At 39.1% G+C, this 22,114-nt stretch overlaps 2 protein-coding genes across 3 annotated transcripts in view; one reads left to right on the top strand and one right to left on the bottom strand.

The window, feature by feature from the left end:
- The window catches only part of LOC111150414 (mediator complex subunit 14), a 69,700-nt gene extending 48,304 nt beyond the window's left edge, over positions 1–21,396 (bottom strand). The window contains exons 1-10 of one of the 2 annotated variants that reach the window (XM_022507836.1): positions 21,076–21,396; positions 15,875–15,901; positions 13,476–13,581; positions 7,163–7,336; positions 6,372–6,501; positions 5,789–5,917; positions 5,352–5,459; positions 4,677–4,809; positions 3,504–3,654; positions 2,599–2,710 (exon numbers count right to left, since the gene is read on the bottom strand). In XM_022507836.1, coding sequence (XP_022363544.1) covers positions 2,599–2,710; positions 3,504–3,654; positions 4,677–4,809; positions 5,352–5,459; positions 5,789–5,917; positions 6,372–6,501; positions 7,163–7,336; positions 13,476–13,581; positions 15,875–15,901; positions 21,076–21,290 — 1,285 coding nt within the window. In that variant the 5' untranslated portion in view covers positions 21,291–21,396. The remainder of the gene's footprint in view (positions 1–2,598; positions 2,711–3,503; positions 3,655–4,676; positions 4,810–5,351; positions 5,460–5,788; positions 5,918–6,371; positions 6,502–7,162; positions 7,337–13,475; positions 13,582–15,874; positions 15,902–21,075) is intronic. The other variant, XM_022507835.1, reaches the window with a different exon arrangement.
- On the top strand, positions 21,315–21,737 carry LOC111150395 (MED14 opposite strand). Its single transcript, XM_022507818.1, is given in 1 exon segment — positions 21,315–21,737. A coding segment is annotated over 1 exon segment (411 nt). The 5' UTR covers positions 21,315–21,326.
- The last annotated feature ends 377 nt before the right edge of the window (positions 21,738–22,114 follow it).

Genomic DNA, 22,114 nt, shown 5'->3' on the forward strand with positions numbered 1-22,114 from the left:
ATTACAGTTATTTGCATAAGTTCAGTAAGAATCTGTTTTCCTTATAACAGGACACCAGTGGAAACATTGGTTATTTTACCAAGGCTTTGACTGGATTGCCGTATTTGGGAGAGACATGCATAGACAGCTTTAAGAACTAAGGTTGACTTTATGAAGCATGGAGCCCATAGAGCCCCTTGGAACTGTTAGCCTGACACCAGCCTTACAGAGTTCCCAGCAGCCATACCAGGTGCATAAAGACTATCACTTCCTGCAGATGCAGATATTTTGGGGATCTCAAGAAGATGAATTTGCCCAACTACAAGTATGGCAGGCATGTCTGGCAAGCACTTGGCTTGGCTTCTGGCCTAGAGAGGCTACTAAAAGTTAAACCTAGAGATTCCTTATAAAAAGTTCCAGCAAAGCAATTGTAAAAGATCTCTATGATCACTCACTATTCTTGCTGAGCTTATGTAAGTCATAAATAAGTCACAAATAAGTTTGTTAAAACTGGACTTGTTTTACAAACATATTAGTCCCGATTTGGCTATCTCTGATTAAAAATGAAAATATTTCAATAACATATCTTTGTAGATACTAGATTTTAAGCATTGAGACGCAAGAAAACAGGATTACTCTTTTAATAGCAGGGCTTCTCCAAATGAGGACTGTCCTAAAACAACCAATAGGATTCAGCCCTTTTGAGTTACTATATGAAAAACCTTTCCTCACTGTAAACCTATCAATGGAGAATATAACTGCTTTGTTAAATTATTCACTTGAGGCTGGGTTAATTCATAAATCTCTAAATGAATATGCAACCCATGTCCTCCCTAAACCTGATCTGACAGTCACTAGCAACCCACCCCATACATATCCTGGAGGCAGGGTTTATTTAAAGAATTGGAAGGCTAATACAGCAGGGGATTTAACTCCAAATGGAAGGGCCCCTACCAGGTTATTATGCACCAGAGATGTCTCAAGAATTCTTTCTTGACTGTTGGCTCTGGACCCCACCAAACACAACAATATCCAAAACCTACGTGAGATGCAACCCCGTGAATGACGAATGGAGAAGCACAATGTGGTGTATCTGTACAATGGATTATTGGACCATAAAGATGAAGCACTGAAGCATGCTTTAACCATGGACAAACCTTAAAAACGTTATGCTAACAATATGCAGAAGACCACACATTATAAGACTTCATTTATCTGAAACGTCCAGAACAGGCAATTCTAAAGAGACAGAAAGTAAATTAGTGGCTGCCAGCGAAGGGAGGGGTGAACAGGAGAGTGACTGCTAATGGATACAGAGTTTCTTTGGAGAATGATTAAGATGTTCTAAAATTGGATTGTGGAGCTAGCTGTACAACTCTTGAGTACATTAAAAACCACTGAATGAGTGAACTATATATGAATTAGATCTCAAAAATCATAAAAAAAGAAGAAAATGGGGGGGATGTACGCTTTCTAACCCCAAAGAAAGTTTTGATTATACTTTCCAATCAAAAACTTTAGGTTTATATTGAACATCCCTGCTTGAGGGATTAAAATGGGGGTGGGTGGGGCATGAGGACTTCCACTGCATCTTACAATTAAAACTACCAAAACCCAAAAACTCTACTGTTAAGCCCCAATGGGGTTAGTGAGCATGCCCCCTCACACAAGATCTAAGGCCAACACTTGCAGTTTTGTTAAGTTAAGCTGCCCTTCCCCTTAGTCTTTAGTTTGTTTCAGACCCTCTTTTACACCTCTTTTCTTTCACTTTTTTGGAAATGACTATTGTATTCTAAATACAAGTTTATTTTCCTATCTTTCCTTCAGGCAGTATTTTTACCTAACTCAGCAAAGTGGTACCAAAGAAGCTGCTTTTTTAAACATAATGGACTGAGCTGGCTCTATGATGATGAAAGGCAGTACCTTTGCTACCAGAACCATTAAAGACATATCTTTATGGCATTTCCTCTAAACCAGCTCACTAAATTAAAGGCTGTTCACTGTGGGCACAAGGTAATCACAACCAAAAACAACTGGGGTAGGGCTAATGAATATGCTCATTATGATACTGTGAACCTATTTCTAGAATGAAAGCACTGGCTTTCTAACTGACTGCCCCCCAAAGCTCTAAACATACTTACTAAGTAAGTAAACCAGAAGATTTTGCATTACGTGTGTATATATATATTTCTTATCTGAATCCTGCTCATGTATTAATAACTTTAAAAAAAAGTCTTTAAAAAGACCAGGGATAAATTCTGCTTCCCTCAAAGAGGCATATTTTATAAATAACATTGTAAGTATCTGCAAAGCTGCCTTATTCTTAGAAGACCTACAAGAAATAAGATTCTTAGTAAGATGTTAAAATAACTTCCATTTCAATAGGAAAAAAGCTTTAAGGAGATTCAATTATGCATACATTTCAGAAATAAGGCCAAGCTAAATAAGAAGAAATTAAGAGAAAAATTAGGACAAGCTTGGTAGATCACAAGTTAAAATGCAGAAATGCCCAACATCCACAAAATCAGGGGAAAAAGTCAGATTAAGAAAGATGCTTCATAAAAGTGGATACTAACATAAACAAAAGAAAGGCAGAAACGCCAGTTTAAAAGAACCTACAGTTTTCATTGGCATTGAAGCCTCGCAGAATGGCCTTCAGTTCCTGGAGCTTCTGATGAGCTCGTGCATGGACACTGTCAATCAGGAGCTTTTCTATTGATAAGTGATCAATCTGCATAAACAAGAAAAACAGAATCATATGTGCAATGTAAACATATTGACTTTATAAGTCTGAGAGCAGATAATTGTGTTTTAAGATAGTTCCTTTTAGAATCACACTGATTTTGTTTTTAAAGATTTTATTTATTTATTTGACACAGAGAGAGAGAGAGAGAGAGACAGGAGAGGGAATACGAGCAGGGGGGGTGGGAGAGGGAGAAGCAGGCTTCCCACTGAGCAGGGAGCCCAGTGTGGGGCTTGATCCCAGGACCCTGGGATCACGACCCCAGCTGAAGGCAGACGCCTAACAACTGAGCCACCCAGGAGCCCCAAATCACACTGATTTTTTAACCAGTAAAAGAAAGCAAGCTCCAAGTTAAAAAGAAATAAATAGTATATGGTACTGGTAGCTTAAAGATCACAGTTAACATTTTAGAAAGTATGTATCAAGACAGTATATCTGTTGGTTATCAGTGGACAGCACTTCAATGTTAACATTCAATGTTAACATTCCCAGTGTTAACATTCAATGTTAACATTCAGTGTTATCAATGGCAGCACTTCAGAATAAAATGGTGATCTGACCTAAGTTAAAAAATTTGAAAGAACATTTAAAAAATTACACATATAACATTAGTTATTTTAAAAAATGCAAAAACAGAACATTTGTTTAAAACAAATTTCATAAAGGGTTTTAGAAACAACTGGGTATTTTAAAGAATTTGTGTTAGAAGTTTAAGTATAAATATTAAGTTACATATATTCATTTAACCAAAATAATATTAAAATATATTGCGATCTTTTACCTTCATGGCCCTTTCTACTAATTTGGAATCAGAAGCTGGCAAAGGAGGATCATGAAAAATCTGTAAAGGCTTAGACACATCATTTTCATCGATTTTAATTGTAACTTTGTGAACAGATGCCGTCCCTGTTTTTCTCCCAAGAACCTGTTGACTAAAGAGAAAAAAAAAAAGAAATAGTTTTTTGTTTTTGAAGATTTACTTATTTGAGAGAGAGAGAGAGAGAGACAGAGACAGAGACAGAGAGCACACACAGGCAGGAGAACAGAAGGAGAGGGAGAATGAATCCCAAGCAGACTTGCACTGAGTGCTGAGCTCAACATGGGGCTTGACCTCATGACACTGAAATTACGACCTAGGCCAAAACCAAGAGTTGGACACTCAATTGACAGGGCCACCCAGGCACCCCAAGAAAAAAAAATATGAATAAAATTTTTTTCCAGCCTGTTTAATAGCCTGTTAACTTTTGGAATAAAACAGAAACTATCTATTGTGTACCTTAGCCAGAGCCTAGAACATGAGAGGCCCTTAATGTTTGTGGAGGGAATAAATTAATATTGAGAAGACAGCTATTCTATAATCCAACATAATACTTATGTTCTTTAAAAAAAAAAACAACACACAATTTAAAAACAAAACACATGCACGCACACACACACACACAAATCCCAAAACAAAACAACGTATGTTCTAAGAGTTGTCTATTAATCTGATTCCTTTACAGAAAATGGGAATCAAGCAAAGTTCCAGGGAATTGAGGACTGCAAACAGCCTGATACTGATTTTTCCCAAAACCCTCCCCAAAAAAGATTTTAAAAGGCACAATTCAAAATGTGGAACTGTGACAAGCAAACATGTTTTAAAAACATATCCACCAATTATAATGGTCTTTCAAGCAATCTGGTATGAGCCCAGAGTAATCTAACTTTTTAAGAACAACAAGTCTTAGTACAAATAGAGGTCTACATGTATAAAACATGCCACGTTCTACGAAAGGTATCATTTATAGATGTCCTATGTGGTTTATATGATACCAGGGACCTTACTATATAAAATCATGTTGCTGAAAGGTACACAGCTGTTGGTATAAAGTAAATCAGTTGCATGAGAGAAAAAAAGAAAGAAAAAGAGTTTTAACAGTCATAGGATGAACTCACCAGAATCAACTTCACTTACTTCCAAACTGAGAGGGAGAGGCACTTTCCAGCATGGTACCTTTCCACCTGCACAAGGTCTCCCCACCGCTCTCGGATTAACATTAGAGTTTGGGAATGTAGCACTTCTAACTGAAGCGATAAGCAGAAAGAATCTGATGGGTCTCGTTAAGCAAACTTAATAAATCACTATAACAGCCAATGAAGCACAAGCAAACTTTACTTAATGAAAGCTCTATTTCCCCAAAAGCTGGCTATGAAAGAAATTTCTGGAATTACATTTCTCCAATGACATATACTAAAAAGTGATATAATTTGTGGCACAATTTTAGCAAGAAGTTTTATATTTAATTTTGAACCAACATAAACGAACTGTAAGGTCCAGATTGCCCACTAATTCATCAGTTTAGAAAATATGAATAGACCAAATTGCACTATTTTTTTCCTCCAGGTAGTACTATTTCTAATTCATTTTTGTTTTTACCTGCAAAGTGAACAGTAAAATTTTAAATCTAGTTTATTACAGATGTATAATTATTCTTCACACTGACCTGTTCCCCAGCCCTGTTTCTACCCCCAAAAAGGAGGTGGGGGGTTAATCTGCTACAGTACAGGATGGGGGGACAAATGGAAATATGTGGAAGAGAGAGACACACGAATTCCTTATAAATATATGTCTCAAATTTCAAAAGGATACGTAGGCAGTTATACATGTCCTGAAGAGGTTTTTCATCAGCAAAGAGTCTAGACTGCACCAGCTGATGGATAAAGTTGATTTGCATACTATGAACCAAGGCTCGCCCATCTTCCATTGGCAGGAGAAAAGAAGGTGGTTAATCAGAAAAGTGTACAGATCATATTATAGTACCAACTAAGGAAGAGTATACTAATACTAAATTAAAAAAAGAAAGAAAGAAAAAAAGAACTGAAGTTATCTATCGAAACCAGAGAACATTATACTTGAGAAACACTAAAGCCTCTATGGATCAGTAGGTAGGTATGATTATCCTAACACCTGCTTCAAATGACAGGATAAACTGCTAAACTTATCATTCTGTAAGAATGTTTCAGTAATATAAAAACACCAAACATCTGAATTAATATTTATGATTAAAGTCAGTGTTTATAATTTACCTCCTGTTTCCTTATCCTCAACTAGAATTTCTAGCTTGAGAAGACGCCATGGAACATCTGGATCATCTCCCATCACAGTCAAGGTGGCTTCAAATTCTCCCTCAACTCGAAACTTCACCCGGCCATTTGCTTTTAGAAGAAGAAAAAGATGACTACTTGCTAGAAAATAAGCAGCTTCCTACTAACTTAGAACGTTCAATCTAACTTAAAAGAAATTTTAATTAGCTTGAAAGTTCTTTTATAAGTATCCAAAAAATTAGGTAGTTCCTGCATAAGCAATAGCCAAAGGCAGTTAACACTTCTAACACCAACTAACAATTTTCTCTTGAGGTGTAACTCTGGGGCTTCTTCTCTTCTCCGGTCCCACAGTCCCCCTGCTTCACATACCAGTATTTTATCCCCAGGTACTAAAGAGAAATGATCGGGTTGACAAGTCACATATCTGAGCACTACCTGAATTGCAGGCCAAAAATTCAAAATAGTATTTCTTTGAATGAAACCCCAAAAGCTGTTTAAAAAAATTCTAATAAGTTAATTCTTAAAAAAACAAATAAACAAACAAACAAAAACTTCAGGTACATACCAACTGTAAGATTTGCTAACTGAGGAGGAAGATCTGTAGTCACAAGCCGATGTCTAAGAATCTGATTGAGCTGGTGAAGTGTAGCTTGTTTCTCAATTTTGGTAATTGGGTCTGGAGGAATAATTTTATCCTACGAAAAACATTAAGTGATTTGAAAATAATGTACAAAGAGACACAATTTTTACTTGTGCCTGTCTTAACATAGTATTTTTGTACTTCGTCCAAGAGAATCTCAAAACTCATTTCTGCAGTTTACATCCAGTAATACTAACATGACCATTACTATCACGCTTTAGAATGCCAACGATTCCAACAGTCACCCAGCTAAGATGGTAATACAACACGATCTTCTTCATGCTCTATTTACGAGACCAAGTTCATGTCACTAGATGACTTCCACCACTTCTTAAAAGTATAAAATACAATAGCACCAAGTCAGTAAACTACCACAATAGCACTTAAAAAAAAAACCTTCCAAAAACCAACTAGCATGTAGTGTTTTCACATCTGAAATAGATCTAAGTTAATGTGCACATGCTTAACCTCACACACACACAGACATAGTCATCCATTTTGATAGTATTCATATTCTGGCCTCAATTTATTTCAAAAAACCACAATTTTAGTTATAGAGAAAAAAGTGAATTACATGAAATAATTGTTTTAAAAATAGATAATAGCTGTTCTGTTGGGCTAACAGAGGAGACTTCATCACCAAAACCTTCAACTTCTTTTTCCTGATTCAAAAACCTTCAACTTTTAAGAATAGGAATGGTGAGCAATGCACTTACCCTAATGCAGGTGGGCAGTCGTGGGTAAGACCCAGTAGTCAGTACATCAATTGCATACGGAATGGCAAAGCTAGGCAGGCGTGCATGGACTAGGGCATCTCTAGCTAACGAGGCCAGGCGATCAGCAGTATCCACAAACAGAATGGCTTGCTGATCCAAAAAGCTTGAAATCATCTTTAAAGCGAAGGGTAAATATATTAAGCTTCATTGAGAACAAGCTGCTTTGCACTTCAAATATCATTTATTCATTCCAAAGTAAACTTTGAGGAAATTAATACAGTTTTCCACATTTTGAAACATTTCTTCAAGAAATTTTCCAGTGATGTGAAGAAATATTTTATACATTTGTATTTGACACTAAAAACAATAACTTCCTATCACTTTAAGTAAAAGGTTTTCCAATTTGTTTCCCCATCCTTAATATTACACATACATACCAGAAGTTAGAAAAAATAAATAGAATAAAAGGCTCTTTACTTTCATAGACTTCTAGAGTTGGCTGGTAACAAAGTAGTTAAAAGATGGACTCCTGGATCAAGACTGCCTTAGTCTTTTAACTTTGCAACTTACTTTCCCTATAACCTTAGGCAAGACACTTAACCTTTCTGGGCCTCAGTTTTTTCAACTGTCAAATGAAGATAATGATTTCCAACCTCATAAGGTTGTTCTGAGGATTAAGAGCTAATGCGCATAGGGTTACCTGGGTGGCTCGGTCACTTAAAGCGTCCAGCTCTTGGTTTCGGCTCAGATCATGATCTGCTGGGTCACAGGATGGAGCCCCACACTGGGCTCTGCCCTCAGCAGGGAATCTTCTTGAGATTCTCTCCCTCTGCTCCTCCCCCTTCTCGAATGCTTGCTCTCTCAAATACATAAATAAATCTTTTTTTTTTAAGAGCTAATACATTATAAAACCTTCAGAACACTAACCAGAACACATAAAATGCTCCATAAATGTTGCCTGTTGTATGATATCTAGGCCAACTCATGCCCCAAATAGAAATCCTTTCCATCAGTTCTCTACTGCATTTCATAAGGGTACCTGAACTAGCCAAGCTCTCACGGAGCTGAAAACTACTTCCTTGAAATGTTTATCTTCTATTCTAGAGCAGTAATGTCTCTCATGTCCTTCAAACATTGGAAGCCCACCCCATCTCCAAGCTAAAACATCCCAAGTTACTTCATTTAGTCGGTTATCTCCAAATTTCCAACTCACCAACCTTGTTCTGCTGCCTTGGAAATGCTCCAATTAATCAGTGGTCAACTTAAAACATGGTATCCAGAATTAATACCACATCACACCCACAATACCAGCACAAAATGCCCTACATTTTCTCAGTATTTCCATACTCATTTTTATTATGTGATCTTCACAACTCTAGGAAATAGATAAAACTAGATAATTACTATCACCTCAGAGATGAGAAAATTGAGACTTAGCCACCTGCCCAAGAAAGCCAACAATCAGAGAAACCAGAACCAAAAAAATGTTTCTTCTTTTAGATTGCCCAGAAGTGCTACCTTGCATGACTACTCAAATGGATTTCTATCAATGCCACCGTTAACTTATTAGCAGCAATGACAGTGCTAACACACAGCAAGCTGGGACTCCACTAAAAGGCCTTGATATTTTGTACATGAATCTACCAAGCAAGGTCCTTTTTCCACCCTGAAACTGAAGGAGAACTGTAATCTGATTCTAACACGTTAAAACCATTTGGATCCTACTTCTCGCAACTTTTTTTTTTTTTTTTAAGATTTATTTATTTGTTTTGGAGAGAGAGAGAGGACAAGCAGGAGGGGCAGAGGAAAAGAGAGAGAATCTCTACCAGACCCCACATGGAGTGTGGAGCCTGATGTGGGCTCCATCCCCTGACCCTGAAATCACTACCCACCCTGAGCCAAAATCAGGAGTCAGATGTTGAACAGACTGAACCCTTACTTCTCTCAACTTCTGAGCTGGTTTTTACTGATTTAGATCATCCCAAATCTCCAAACCAGGACACTGTTAAAAATGCTTATCAGAAAAATACATTATATGTTTATAAAAAATTTAAAAAAAAATGCTTATCAGATCACAGCCAAGGCCAAAGAATACCAAAGACTTCCCTCTGGGAAGACAAGCATCAACCCTAGTGGAGTTCTATAGTTCATCTAGACCACATTGCTTCACCTTAAATATGGGCAATTAATGAAAAATATACTATCTCTGACTCAGAAATCTAATGAATAAACATAAAATTTTAGTTTTGAGTAACTTTTTAACAAAACTATACAGGTCCCTAGTGATCACATTCTTTTTTTTTTTAACCACTCACATGCCAGCTGTTTATATGGTTAATATTCTCTTTTCAAATTTAACTGAGCACTTTATAGATATTTCTCTTAAGAAAACTACATAAATGCCCAAAAGCACAGAAAACATATTCACCATCACTTGTCCACAGAGAAATGCAAATCAAATCGACAATGAGATACCACCTTCACACCTAACAGGATGGCTAGCATCAAAATGTCAGACAATAACAAGTATCAGCATGGAAAAACTGGAACGCTCATACATTGATGGTGGGAATGTAAAATGGGACAGCCATTTTGGAAGACAGTCTGGCAGTTCCTCAAGTGACTTAAACACAGTCACCATATGACCCAACCATTCCATTCCTAGGCATATACCCAAGAGAAATAAAAACATATGTCTATGCAGAAACTTGTACATGAATGTTTACAATAACATTATTCATAACAGCCAAAAACTAGAAGCAACCTAAATGTTCATAAACTTATGATAAACAAAAGACAGTAGATCCATACAATTCAACTATAAAAAGAAACAAAGTACTACTACATGCTACAACATGAATGAACCTTGAAAATGTTAGATGCTAAGTGAAATAAGTCAGTTACAAAAGCCCCCATCCCCATACTACAATTCCATTTATACGACATGTGCAAAATAGGCAAATCTATTGATAGCAAATTAGTGCTTGCTTAGGGCTGGGGGGGGGCACTTGGAGGTGACAGCAAAGGCTACATATTTTCTTTCTGAGATGATAATAACAATGTTCTAAAATTGACTGATGGTTGAACACATCTGAATCTACTAAAAACCACTGTACACTTTAAATGGGTGGATTGTATGGTCTATGAATTACAGCTCAATAAAGCTGTTTTTTAAAGAGCTCCAGGAATAGGAGATATTTTCTTTTTCTTAAATAAAACATGGATTGTTCTACTGTTAGAGTTATAAACTGTGTATTTATACATTGTTACACACTTACTATGTCCGGCATGGCTAAAAATCATTACCTATTAAGAACCTCAAATGGGGGGCGCCTGGGTGGCTCAGTGGGTTAAGCCTCTGCCTTCGGCTCAGGTCATGATCTCGGGGTCCTGGGATCGAGCCCCGCATCGGGCTCTCTGCTCAGCACTGAGCCTGCTTCCTCCTCTCTCTGCCTGCCTCTCTGCCTACTTGTGATCTCTCTCTCTCTGTCAAATAAATAAAATCTTAAAAAAAAAAAAAAAAGAACCTCAAATGGTACTAGGTTGAGAACAGAAGAGTCAAAACATGAATAATTCTCTAATTCTCCAGTTGATGGACCTTATCCCTAACAAACACATTTGCAGCATCTACATTCACAAAACAAAAATACCAAAAGTTTATGTAAGTTCAGTAAGAGACTTTATTCAGAATGGGACTTATGTGAGCAGCCAATTCAAAAAACAATACAGCTCAGTATCAAAAGCAAGAGTCTTGGATTTTCCTTGACATTATGTTACTAAAGCACAACTCAGCAGTATTAAACAAGTAACGGAAATACTCACAATATAAGTAGGGATTTAACACCAAGTTTGAAAAATTGAATACTTGGATTTGATATACTTCAGTGATTCCTAACTTTTCATTACAAGTTTGAACATCTTTAACCAAAGATTACCCCAAGTTAAGTAATTATTGAAAAGAAACCCTAGGCTTTTCATAAATATTATACCATGCTTCTTCATTTCAGCCAAAATAGATTTACTACATTTGGTGTCCAAATTTCCAGAACAATGAATTATAAAACTTTCTGATAAATAAGTTTGGCATAAGTCTGTTTATTAACATTTATAATCAAACTGTTCTTCGAATGATGCTTTACAGTAGACAAAAGACCTTCTGTATACAAACTTTAATTTCCTTATCATACTGACAACAGATGAATCAAAGAACATTTTCCCCCATGAGAAAAACAATATATGGGGTACAAAATATTTTCCCTCTAACCTGTTATTGAGATTTTATTTCAGAAGGATGACAGCCTACTCCTATAGACAAAAGGTATGTGGCTAAAATGTACCTTGGTAGAATTCTTCCAGTCTTGTCACTAGCTTGGTTGGTAGAGCTCCAACTGAGTATCAACTTCAATGAAAACTGGGTTTTATTTTTAACTTAAAAAAATTGTTATTCTAGAATTTACAATTCTCAACTTTTTCACAGCCCCTTTTCTCCTTTCACTTTAGCAACTTTCACATAGGCTCTGTGTCTAACGATGAGGAACCCAGTAGAACAGAGGACAGTGAAAGCAGCGGTTACAATGGAGGGTAGAGGTTAGGAAATCATGTGCAGAAACAAAACTGTGTCCTAGATTCCTTTCTGAAGTGGGATTTTATGGAAGAGGCAAACCCTGAAAGAGCTGCAAATATAAAAGTACTATAAAAATATTTTCAACTTAGCTTGTCAGGGTGCTAAAAAGAAATTTATTACAGTACCTCCATACTGACCAGGTGGCTGCTCATTTTAATTTATCGAGGAAGTCCAGTAAACTTTAAGAGAAATTTGAAAAGGACTCAAAATTTAACCAATGTAAAGCTGTTTTTTTGCCTTCACTGACAAAAACTGATAAAACATTTTAATGTTATTACATAACTGAATGGGGAAAAAAATATGAGCATCAATGTCAAGCTCAGAGAATCTACCCACTTTCCAAATATAACTGACAATGGTTAGAAGGTTACTTGGCCTTGTAGAGCTGACCTCAATTAAAGTGAATAAATGCTCTCATTATTTTAGGACTTTATTCATTTTATGATAATTACTCTACTCTTTCCACTATGAAAGGGCACTCTACTCTCTTTCCTTCTCCTCATGGGAAGTGACTGAAGTAAAAAAGAAGGGAGTAATCATGTGTCTTGTCTGTTAACACTGCGCCATCCTCCCCAAGTTATGAGCTCCTAACTTGGGTTTCTTTTCTTTTTGTTGGCGGGGGGGGGGAGCAGTTGGCAGATTTTAGCATCTTTGGTACACTTCAACACATGTCACTCCTTTGAATTCAAGGGTGACTTAACAGACAAAGACTATGACCTTCTTGAGGGCACGGCTGTGCCTTAGTTAAATCTCATCTGCTGGGGCCCCTGGGTGGCTCAGTGGGTTAAAGCCTCTGCCTTCGGCTCAGGTCATGATCCCGGGGTCCTGGGATGGAGCCCTGCATCGGGCTGTCTGCTCAGCGGGGAGCCTGCTTCCCCCCTCTCTCTCTGCCTGCCTCTCTGCCTACTTGTGATCTCTGTCAAATAAATAAATAAATAAATCTTAAAAAAAAAAAAAATCTCATCTGCCATACCCTATGCCCTGTGCTCACTAAAGGGTTTGGAGAATCAATAGATGAGTAACAAACACATAAATGCTGTTACCAGATCCGTGACCTTGAAGAAGACATTTAGCTCCTAAGTACCTTACTCCCACATCTGTAAAACAAGAAGAAAATACCAACTCTGCCATACTCAGAGGATTTTGAAGAATCAAAAGGTAAAATTCAAGGAAATACTTTGCTTACTCTAAGGAAGCATACAAATGTAAAGCTCATTCCCCCCTATAGTTTGAGTCTCATATTTAATGTCTTCTAGAATAAGGATATCTCCAGATACGACTGACTCTTTTTTCCTGCTTAGGTGATCAAATACTAAATTTCTACAGAAATATATTACACATTTTTTAAAAGATTTCATTTATTTATTTGAAAAAGAAAGAGAGCAAGAAAGCACCAGCAGGGGGTGGGGTGGGGAGAGGGAGAAGCAGGCTCCCCGATGAGCAGGGAGCTCTATGTGGGGCTTGATCCCAGGACCCCAGGATCATGACCTGAGCTGAAGGCATACGCTTACCTAACTGAGCCACCCAGGCTTCCTTACACATTTTCGTACAGAAATAGGATTACTCACTTAAGTACTCTCTCTTGAAAGAAATCAACAGATATAAATTAAAGCTAAAATTAGAAGCTATGTCTATAATAAGTTAACATTCCAAAAAGTTACTTTATATAAAATAAAAAGTTTAACTCACCGCACATTTTTCCACCTTGCCAGCATTATTAGCCCACTTTACTAAAGCTAATAGTCGAACAAAGAGTTGACGTGTCCGGCTAGCAAACTGCACTATTTCTATTTTCCTATAAAATAAAACATTTCTTAATGAACCAACATTTTTGAAAAGAGTATTTCACAATTTACTTCATCTGGGCTAAAACATGAATCAATCTTTGTTTATAACCATTACAATGAAATGAAACACCTAAGTAAGGTATTTACCTAAATATGAATTATTGTCACATTTTGTATACTGCCTGCATTTTTTATTTTCAACTTCCAAGTAATAAGTTCAAAAAAAATGTTTTAGCAATAAATCACAATCACATTTTTAAAATTAATTTCGCATGACGAAAAAAGTTCTTTACTGAATTATGCCCAATTCACAGATACAAATGTACAATATAAGTTAACTAGGTCCCAGAAGAAAACAAATTAGGAGTCAGGAATTTCATAATTGAGACTATGAGTTATGTATTAGCAACCTTTTTGGTATGAGAAAGGAACTGAAACAGATCTTTACCAAAGCTTGAAACTGTCTCACTTCTACAAAAGCAAGGGCCCATTTCCCATCTTACAAGCGCATGATTTAAATACCTAAATAATCAAAGAACTATGCAACTCTTTACCAAACTAATTGCAGCAACAAATTTAGATATTAAATCACCTAAACAAAGTTAAAGTAAGCTGAGCACTAAAAATAAAAGCTTAGATGGTCTGTCCATATCTATTTTTGTGCTATATGCACTACGATGCTTTTTCTCGCAATACTCATCAGTATTTTTATCATCTCATAAAGCCTTAAAAGCTTTGTCAGTGTGTTAGCCAGACCTCTCAATTTCCAGTCAGCTATAAAACTGAAAATCACTTTTGTAATTTACCTTAAGATACTGAAAAAAACATTCCACAGGCCTGATGACAAGACCCAGCAGTACATCAACCTCCCTCCAAGTGGACTCTGACCTATATTAATCTCAGTACAGTTACAATGGCCTACAGATCCAACCCACATCTCTGTATCTCACCAATAGCAACGCCATGAGGCAATGCACCAAAATAAAAGCTTTTGTTGAAGTATAATCCTGACTGAGGACTACGGAGTCTAAGTCCTAGCGAGAGCATGTGTGCATAGCCCACAAAAAACCCTGAAAAGGCTTCCTTAAGATCCAACCATCAATATGATCATTAGTAGTATGAAGAGAAGAAGCAAGGGCACAGATACAATTAAGACTCTTTGCCAGTGTCTATGAAGCATCTTAACAGACAAAACAAGCACAGCATCACAGGCAGGATTGGAGCACAGCAGAAATAGGAAATGTACATTAAGATCTGGCACCATCAGGGCTGGGAGCCCCAGTACTGAAACTCCAACTCAGCAATGACTTACAGAGCACATGAGCTTTCTGCTCTTCTCCTAGAGCAAACATATCTGTATATTATTAACTTGGTTCCCCAAATGATCTCCTGTACTGGAAAGCAAACACCCACCTTTGTAACATGACTTTTTTTGACACCATGCAATCTCAGTGATCAGCAGCATGAGTCAGTTTTTCAAGGCCCAGCTTCCCTTCCGACCCGAGTGGACAGAAGAAACCCGGATTTACATTTCCTTCCTTTAAAACTGACCAGCCAAACTATAACAAAGGTATGCTTTGATGGTCTCTCCCATCTCTACCTTTTTGATCCAATTCCATCAGAAAGATAGCTGGTGGTGGGGGTGGGGAGCAGAGTCACTAATAAATCTTCCCTAGTGACTTGGTATTTAGGAGAAAAAAAAAAATAACCAAGGAGCATAAGTAGTGCCAGAGATACAGTCAAGTAGCCTATTCTATGGCTACAACTTAACTCTCCATCACAGGATTACTTTGAAACCTTAATGTATCTTGTTCCTTTCGGCTATGGAAACATTGGTGTTTAGTTATGTCTTAAGCCCCAAACTCCAACTCAATCAAAATTCTCTCAACTATGAAACAGCAATAGCAGTATGCAAATGTCAATTCTCTAAAGACATCTAATAGCTTCTTCGCAGCCCAATTTCTTAATTCAGTCTGTTCCTCAGCTTTTTCTATTAAGTTCTATACCTTCTACATTTTCCTATCCCCTTCAGGGACTTGACAACAAAGGTTTCTAGAACACAAGGTTCAGAGCTGGTCTACACCAAGAATGTCAAGGATGAGGAAATCACATTTCCCAGGGTTCCCTAAACAAATGGTGTGAAACATCACCCTAGGTTCTCTGGACCTAGGTTTCGGATCCACAGCCCTAACACCACCACCCCCCTACAACACTCACTCACTCTCTTTTTCTCTCTTTCTCACATACACTCTCATAGATATGCCAACACAGACACAGATTTAAGGTTTCTTTCATACTCACCTTTCCACATCAGATTTCCTTGGTAGTCTATAAGGTTAAAAAAAAAAAAAAAAGAAAAAAGAAATTGACTAAATATACACAAAGTTTCATCAAAATATGATAACGGTTTTTATTTTGACTCTATTACATACCTTAGTGTTTCAGAAAAACTAGATAAATAGCCACTACAGGCTTATGTGGCTACCTGATTTTTTTTATGGGTTTCTAGCAATATGACTATAAGGGAAAAAACCAACAAAGGAACATTCCTCTCCATTCAAGATGGTCCAAAAGGTACTACACGAACCTCAAACATTTGAAAAGCTCACATCTTACATTAAACACTACTATATCATAGAGTCAGAGAAAATACTCTTTTTAAAAAAAGATTTTATTTATTTACTTGACAGACAGAGATCACAAGTAGGCAGACAGACAGGCAGAGAGAGTGGGGGAAGCAGGCTCCCTGCTGAGCAGAGAGCCTGATGTGGGGCTCAATCCCAGGACCCTGAGATCATGACCTTAGTTGAAGGCAGAGGCTCAACCCACTGAGCCACCCAGGTGCCCCGAATATATTCTTTTATTTTTTTTTAAAGACTTTATTTATTTATTTGACACAGAGAGAGAACACAAGTAGGCAGAGAGGCAGGCAGAGAGGGTAGGGGAAGCAGGCTCCCTGCTGAGCAGAGAGCCTGACAGGGGGCTCTATCCCAGGACCCTGAGATCATGACCTGAGCTGAAGGCAGAGGCTTAATCCACTGAGCCACCCAGGCGCCCCAAAAATATTCTTTTAAAACCAAAACAGTCACAGATGCAGAATACCAGCTGCTAGCTCGGAATCTTGCTTCCAAGCAATAATCTCTCCATGTTTTGTCGGGATGGGCAAAACTGGAAGCTAAGCACAAAAAAGAACCAGTGTCAGCCAAGGGTTTTACAGTAATTATGATGTTGCATGGTGGTTAGAGGTACATGATTACTTTTAAGCTCCAGTAAGGTTCTGATTTATTTTTTGCTAGTTCTCCAGTACAATAGCCAGCAAACAATGTCACCATTTTCCCTGTTAAATTATACCATTTAACACTCTCACATCCACTGATGCTTACAAAGGTCCTGATGTGCCTCCTGAATCACCGCATTTTGGAAACCTCTATCCCATGGCTCAGGATGCAATGGCCTGAGCAATTGTAAAGCCTCCTTTACATCTAATCCCTTCTTGAAGAAAACACACTGAGCCACTTCGATTCTCTTCTCCCACCCACAGGCCACAGGTGCAGAAAAAATAAAACCAGAGTTCAAGGTACAAGGAGGGGAAACTATCAAAATGAGCTCTGGCTTGTAGTTAACAATAATTCTGAGAGTAGACAGTGAGACAGAAGTTGAAATTATGATCCGGATGGTAAAGGAAACTAGGTAGAAGGTGGAAGGGCCAGCAGGATCAGATGAAGCAGAAATTAAGGCCTTATAAGACTGCAAGGAAAACAGCTATTGGCAAGTTCCTCTATACGTGAAAGCTCCTGAGAACACTCCTTTTGAGAAGCCACAACCCTCATCCTCAAGGGAGGGAGAGAATGATAACTATGGATGCTGATGTGTGCATAAGAGACAGAGAGAAACAAAAGAGGAGAGAGCCTTTGGGGGGGGGGGGAGAAAAAAAACGGGAAACATTGTTCCAGCTCTTCCCACCTGCCCCAGAGACCCTAAAAGGATCATCTCACGTAGAGGCGGTATGATTTCCGGGACAAAGATTAGGCTTTGTTGTTTGCATCCCTTTCCTCCCAATTCCTCCTAATCTATTTAAAATTCCTTTATGGATAACAAATCCACGATTTGGGGCAATAGCCCCAAAATGCAAATTTTTGGAAGTAGCAGACATTTATTTACACTGAAGTATAATAAGACAAGATTACATAACTGAGATCCTAGCTTTTTCTAATTTTAATTAAAACAGGTTAAAGAAAAAAAAAAGGAGTAGAACCTAACTCCGTAAGAAGTCAAGGCAGAGTGTAAACTCTTAGATGAGAGCATGTATGTTGGGGAGGAGGTGGGTGTAGATAAGCAGAAGGAAAAAAAAAAAAAAACACCCAGAAATCTGTGGCCACAAACAAACCACTGAAATTGTCAAGGCAGTCCTTTTTACTTTCAATAGTTCACAGACAAGCATCAAATACAGCAAAAATAAGACTCTTAAAAAGTAGACCTAGCACACTAGTTTTACATCAATACATTGATTCTGACAGTTCCCACCTGGAACAAGGAAAAATACATGATTTAAGAACACCAAGGTAAGGGACGCCTAGGTGGCTCAGTTGGTTAAGCGGCTGCCTTCGCCTGAGGTTATGATCCCAGCGTTCTGGGATCGAGTCCCACTTAGGGCTCCTTGCTCAGCAGGGAGCCTGCTTGTCTCTCTGCCTCTGCCTGTGCTCTCTCTCCCCCTCTCTCTCTCTCTCTAATAAATAAATAAAACCTTAAAAAAAAAAAAAAAAAAAGGAACACCAAGGTAAGTTCCTAAACTAATTTTGGTTAGCACAAATCAAAAGAGAAAAGAGTTATTTTATATACCCAAGTATCAAAAGCAGGAAGGTATTTTCCCATTAAATCCTCCATGGTCTACATTGATAATTCTAACAATTCATTTGTTAATGTATTAAATCAATAAATACTTAGTTAATCCTCAACTATATGCCAAACTATGTTCTAGGCCCAGGGAACATACCAAACAAATAAAAATTCCCATCCTCATGGAGCTTCCAGTGGGGAGGGAGCAGATAATAAATTAAGGATACCCAGTAGCGATAAGAAAAAACAAAGCAGTGAGTAAAGAATAGAAGGCAGGGGCAGAATGCTTTTCATGGGTGGTCAGAGAAAGTCTCTCTGATAAGTTCTATCTGAACAAAGACCTAAAGGAAATAGGAAAGCAAACCACACAGATTTCTGGGGGGAAGCAAAGGCTCTAAGGTGGGAGTGTGTCTGGCACTATCAAAAAACATCAAGAAGGGTAGTGTGGCTGAAACAGAACAAGCAAAGAGGAGAGTATTAGGAAATGAGGATAAAGAGTAAAGGAGGAGAAGGCATAGATAGACCACATGTCCTGGTTTGACCAAGATAGTTCTGGTTCATGCCTGTTGCTCCGACATTATTTTTTTTTTAAATATTTATTTTAGAAGAGAGAGAGCATGGACGGGAGGGACGGAGGGAGAGAAAGAATCTCAGGTAGACTCCCCACTAAGGATGGAGCTCGATCTCATGACCTGAGCTAAAACCAAGAGTCCGATGCTTAACTGACTATGCCACCCAGGTGCCCCCGACATTATTATTAAGAGCACCACCTTTTGTGCTCAAAAGTGTCCTGATTTGGACCTTTTACAGTCACTCCATATAGAGGTGACTATAAAACCTTTTTACCATAAGTGAGATAGAGACCCGCTGGAGAGTTGAGAGCAGAAAAGTTTCAAAAGGATCATCCTGGCTATTTTATGGATGACAAAAACTATAAAGGGGCAAGGGTAGCAGTAGAGATATCAAACTGGCAGACTACTGCAGTTAACATGGGTGAAGGATTCACACTTGATAGAAATGTTGAAAAGTAGTCAAATTCCGAAGTCAGAGATGACAAGACTTGCTGATGTACTGGGTACGGAATTGGAAGAGGAATTACTCCAAATTTGTGGCCTAAGCCACAACAGGAAGAATGGGGATACTCTTTAGTGAGATAGAAGAGGTTTGAGGGTGGGGAGATATAGCAAGTAGAATTGACTGAAATGCCCATTAGGGCACATTACTAGGACATAAAAGTAAGCATCTGGATATAGAGTCTGGAGTTCAGTGGAGAGGTCTCTGCTGCAGACAGAAGTATGGGAATCATCATCACATAAAGGGTGCAGGATTAAAACTATACACTTACTCTACTGCAATAAAATAGACATTCTTCGTAACTAAGTTGTAAAATAGAGCACAATATAATTCAAAAATTTCTACAAATCCTCTATGAAATAACAAATTATACAAATTACATAATCATTGAAAGCAGTTCTCAACATTTTTCCATAGCTATACATTGGACAGGTGATCTTCACATATATGAAAATTTTTCATGAACACTCTTAAATTTTTATGAAATCCAATAGTAATTGGTTCAGAGAAGTATATTGCTACAATGACACCTAATCACAACACTATTTGTTTCTCTTAAATAGACGGGGAAGCCTTCTTTCTGTCCCATTCGATAAAGTACCACATGTCAAAACTATGTGAGAATGTTTTACAGGAATAAGTGGAACCTATTCTAACTCCTTCAGTCATCTGCAAACAAATATTTTAAGTCTCTGGTAACAAATTACTATGCCACTTTACAGCCCAATATCTACGTATTAATGTATACAACTGAAAACACTGATCTGCAGTGTAACAAGATAAAAGATAAAAACTAAGTTACGTAAAAACTTAAAATTCTTATTTTTTCTGAACCTGGATTTTAAAATGAAAAACAGTACTTAAGGTATATATCCCCCCAAATTTTACAGTGTCTTTTCTTCACACACTTAAAATTAGTGTATTCTGATCCTATTTTGAAGGGATTAACAACCTAATCATGTCCCAAGGCATTTCACTGGTTAACTTGGTGATTTATAAACTCCCTTCATACTCAAACAGTAACAGAAGACCAGTTACAATAAATCTTTTACTTATGCTAAACGCGTTAAGACTTCAAACACTCTCAAACATTTCAGGAAAAAAAAGCAAACCAAAATTTTGGATTAATTTACACACAATAGATCTCCTGAGTTCAAACTCTGGCAGAAACAATTACAACTTAAATAAAATGTACGTCAAAACGCTGTAAAACAGATTTCCTGTCTTTAGGAATTCGAACATTATGTATTCCTAAACCCTAATCTTGGGCTTTCGGCTAAAAAGCTTCCAACCAAGAAATCAATAGGGTTCTGCTTGTAACTCGAGCAAAAAACCTAAAGATAAGATTTTCAGTGAGTCTAACAACATACATAATTAACAACTCTCCGTTGCTTCATCTCCAGAAAGACCCCAAATGCAAAGCGTTTCCTCCACCTCCTCTGAGCCCCAAGAGTTCAGAAATTCTAGACTAGCCCAGAGGAAAGGAGAAAGCAGCAGCCCCGTGCGGAGGTGCGAGCCTCTCTAAGCCGGTTGGGCGGGAAGCGGGGGGAGGGGGGGTTCTGGGGAGCTGGCATGGGTTTCGCGGCACTTACAGGTCCGTCAACACCATGAGCTCGGAGTAGGCCCGGTGCAGAAGAAATTCGATGAGGGTGCTCAGCCGGTAGCCCGGACTGGCCGCGGCTGCTGCGGCCGCCGCTACGGCGGCTCCGGGAGGAGGAGGCGCCGGGGCTGACGCGGGACCACCGCTGGCCCCGCCACCGCCTCCAGGCGGGACCAGCTGGTGGTTCTCCAGCTGCACTGGGGCCATGGCGGCGCAGGGCCGGGCTTGGCGCAGCGGCACAAGATGAAGCCCTCGAGCCTCCCAGGCGCTCGGTCACCGCGCCTAAGTGGGCGCGGGCAGAGTCGCCACCGCCTACCGCCAGGCCGCCTCCGAACAGGAAGCCGTGTGCCGGCCGCGGAGGCCCGCCCCCATGTAGCGACGAGCCCGCCGGCCCCAGCAACTGGAGCGAGGGGCGGGGGGAGGCGGGGGGAGGCGGGGGGAGGCGGGGAAGCGGAGCAGCCTCTGCAGAGAAGCTGCGCCTCCGCAACGGATCAGAGGCCGCTTCGGCAAGCAGCCGCAGCGTCCATTTTGACGGCCCAAAGCGGAAGTCGTTAGGCAAAACGGAAGGGGAACCTGCAGGGGGACTTCCGACAGCAACCTGTGCTTTTTCTCCGGCTATCCGGCGCCGTGACGCTTGGGGGCGCGTGGGAGTGAGGCGGGGCCGACGTGCAGGCCGGGAAAGCGGAAGCGGGGGCCGCGCGTCACCGGAAGCGGGTGTGAGGGCGGAGCCGGCGACGTCACCGCGGACGTCAGTAGTTGCCCCGCCCTTGCCCTCGCCGCCCTTCGGTGCTTAAAAGGCTCCAATTTACTCTGAGGTATTTATCAGCGCTCCCCAGTGGGATACAAATACTGCTGGGGAGGGTCTTTCCCAAGATGTTCGTGAGTTGTGGTTTTGGAATCGCGAAGAAATTGTAGCGGCTGTGGCCGCTCTTGTGGCTTCTCAGATCTTTGCTCCTCCCACAGTCTGCTCATGCGCCTTTCGTGGGATAGAAAACGTTTCCGTCATTGTTTTTTTTTTTTTTTCTTAACTG

The sequence above is a fragment of the Enhydra lutris genome, unplaced genomic scaffold (genome assembly GCF_002288905.1).
Source record: "Enhydra lutris kenyoni isolate GAN:26980312 unplaced genomic scaffold, ASM228890v2 scaffoldscaffold23, whole genome shotgun sequence".
Taxonomy (NCBI): domain Eukaryota; kingdom Metazoa; phylum Chordata; class Mammalia; order Carnivora; family Mustelidae; genus Enhydra; species Enhydra lutris.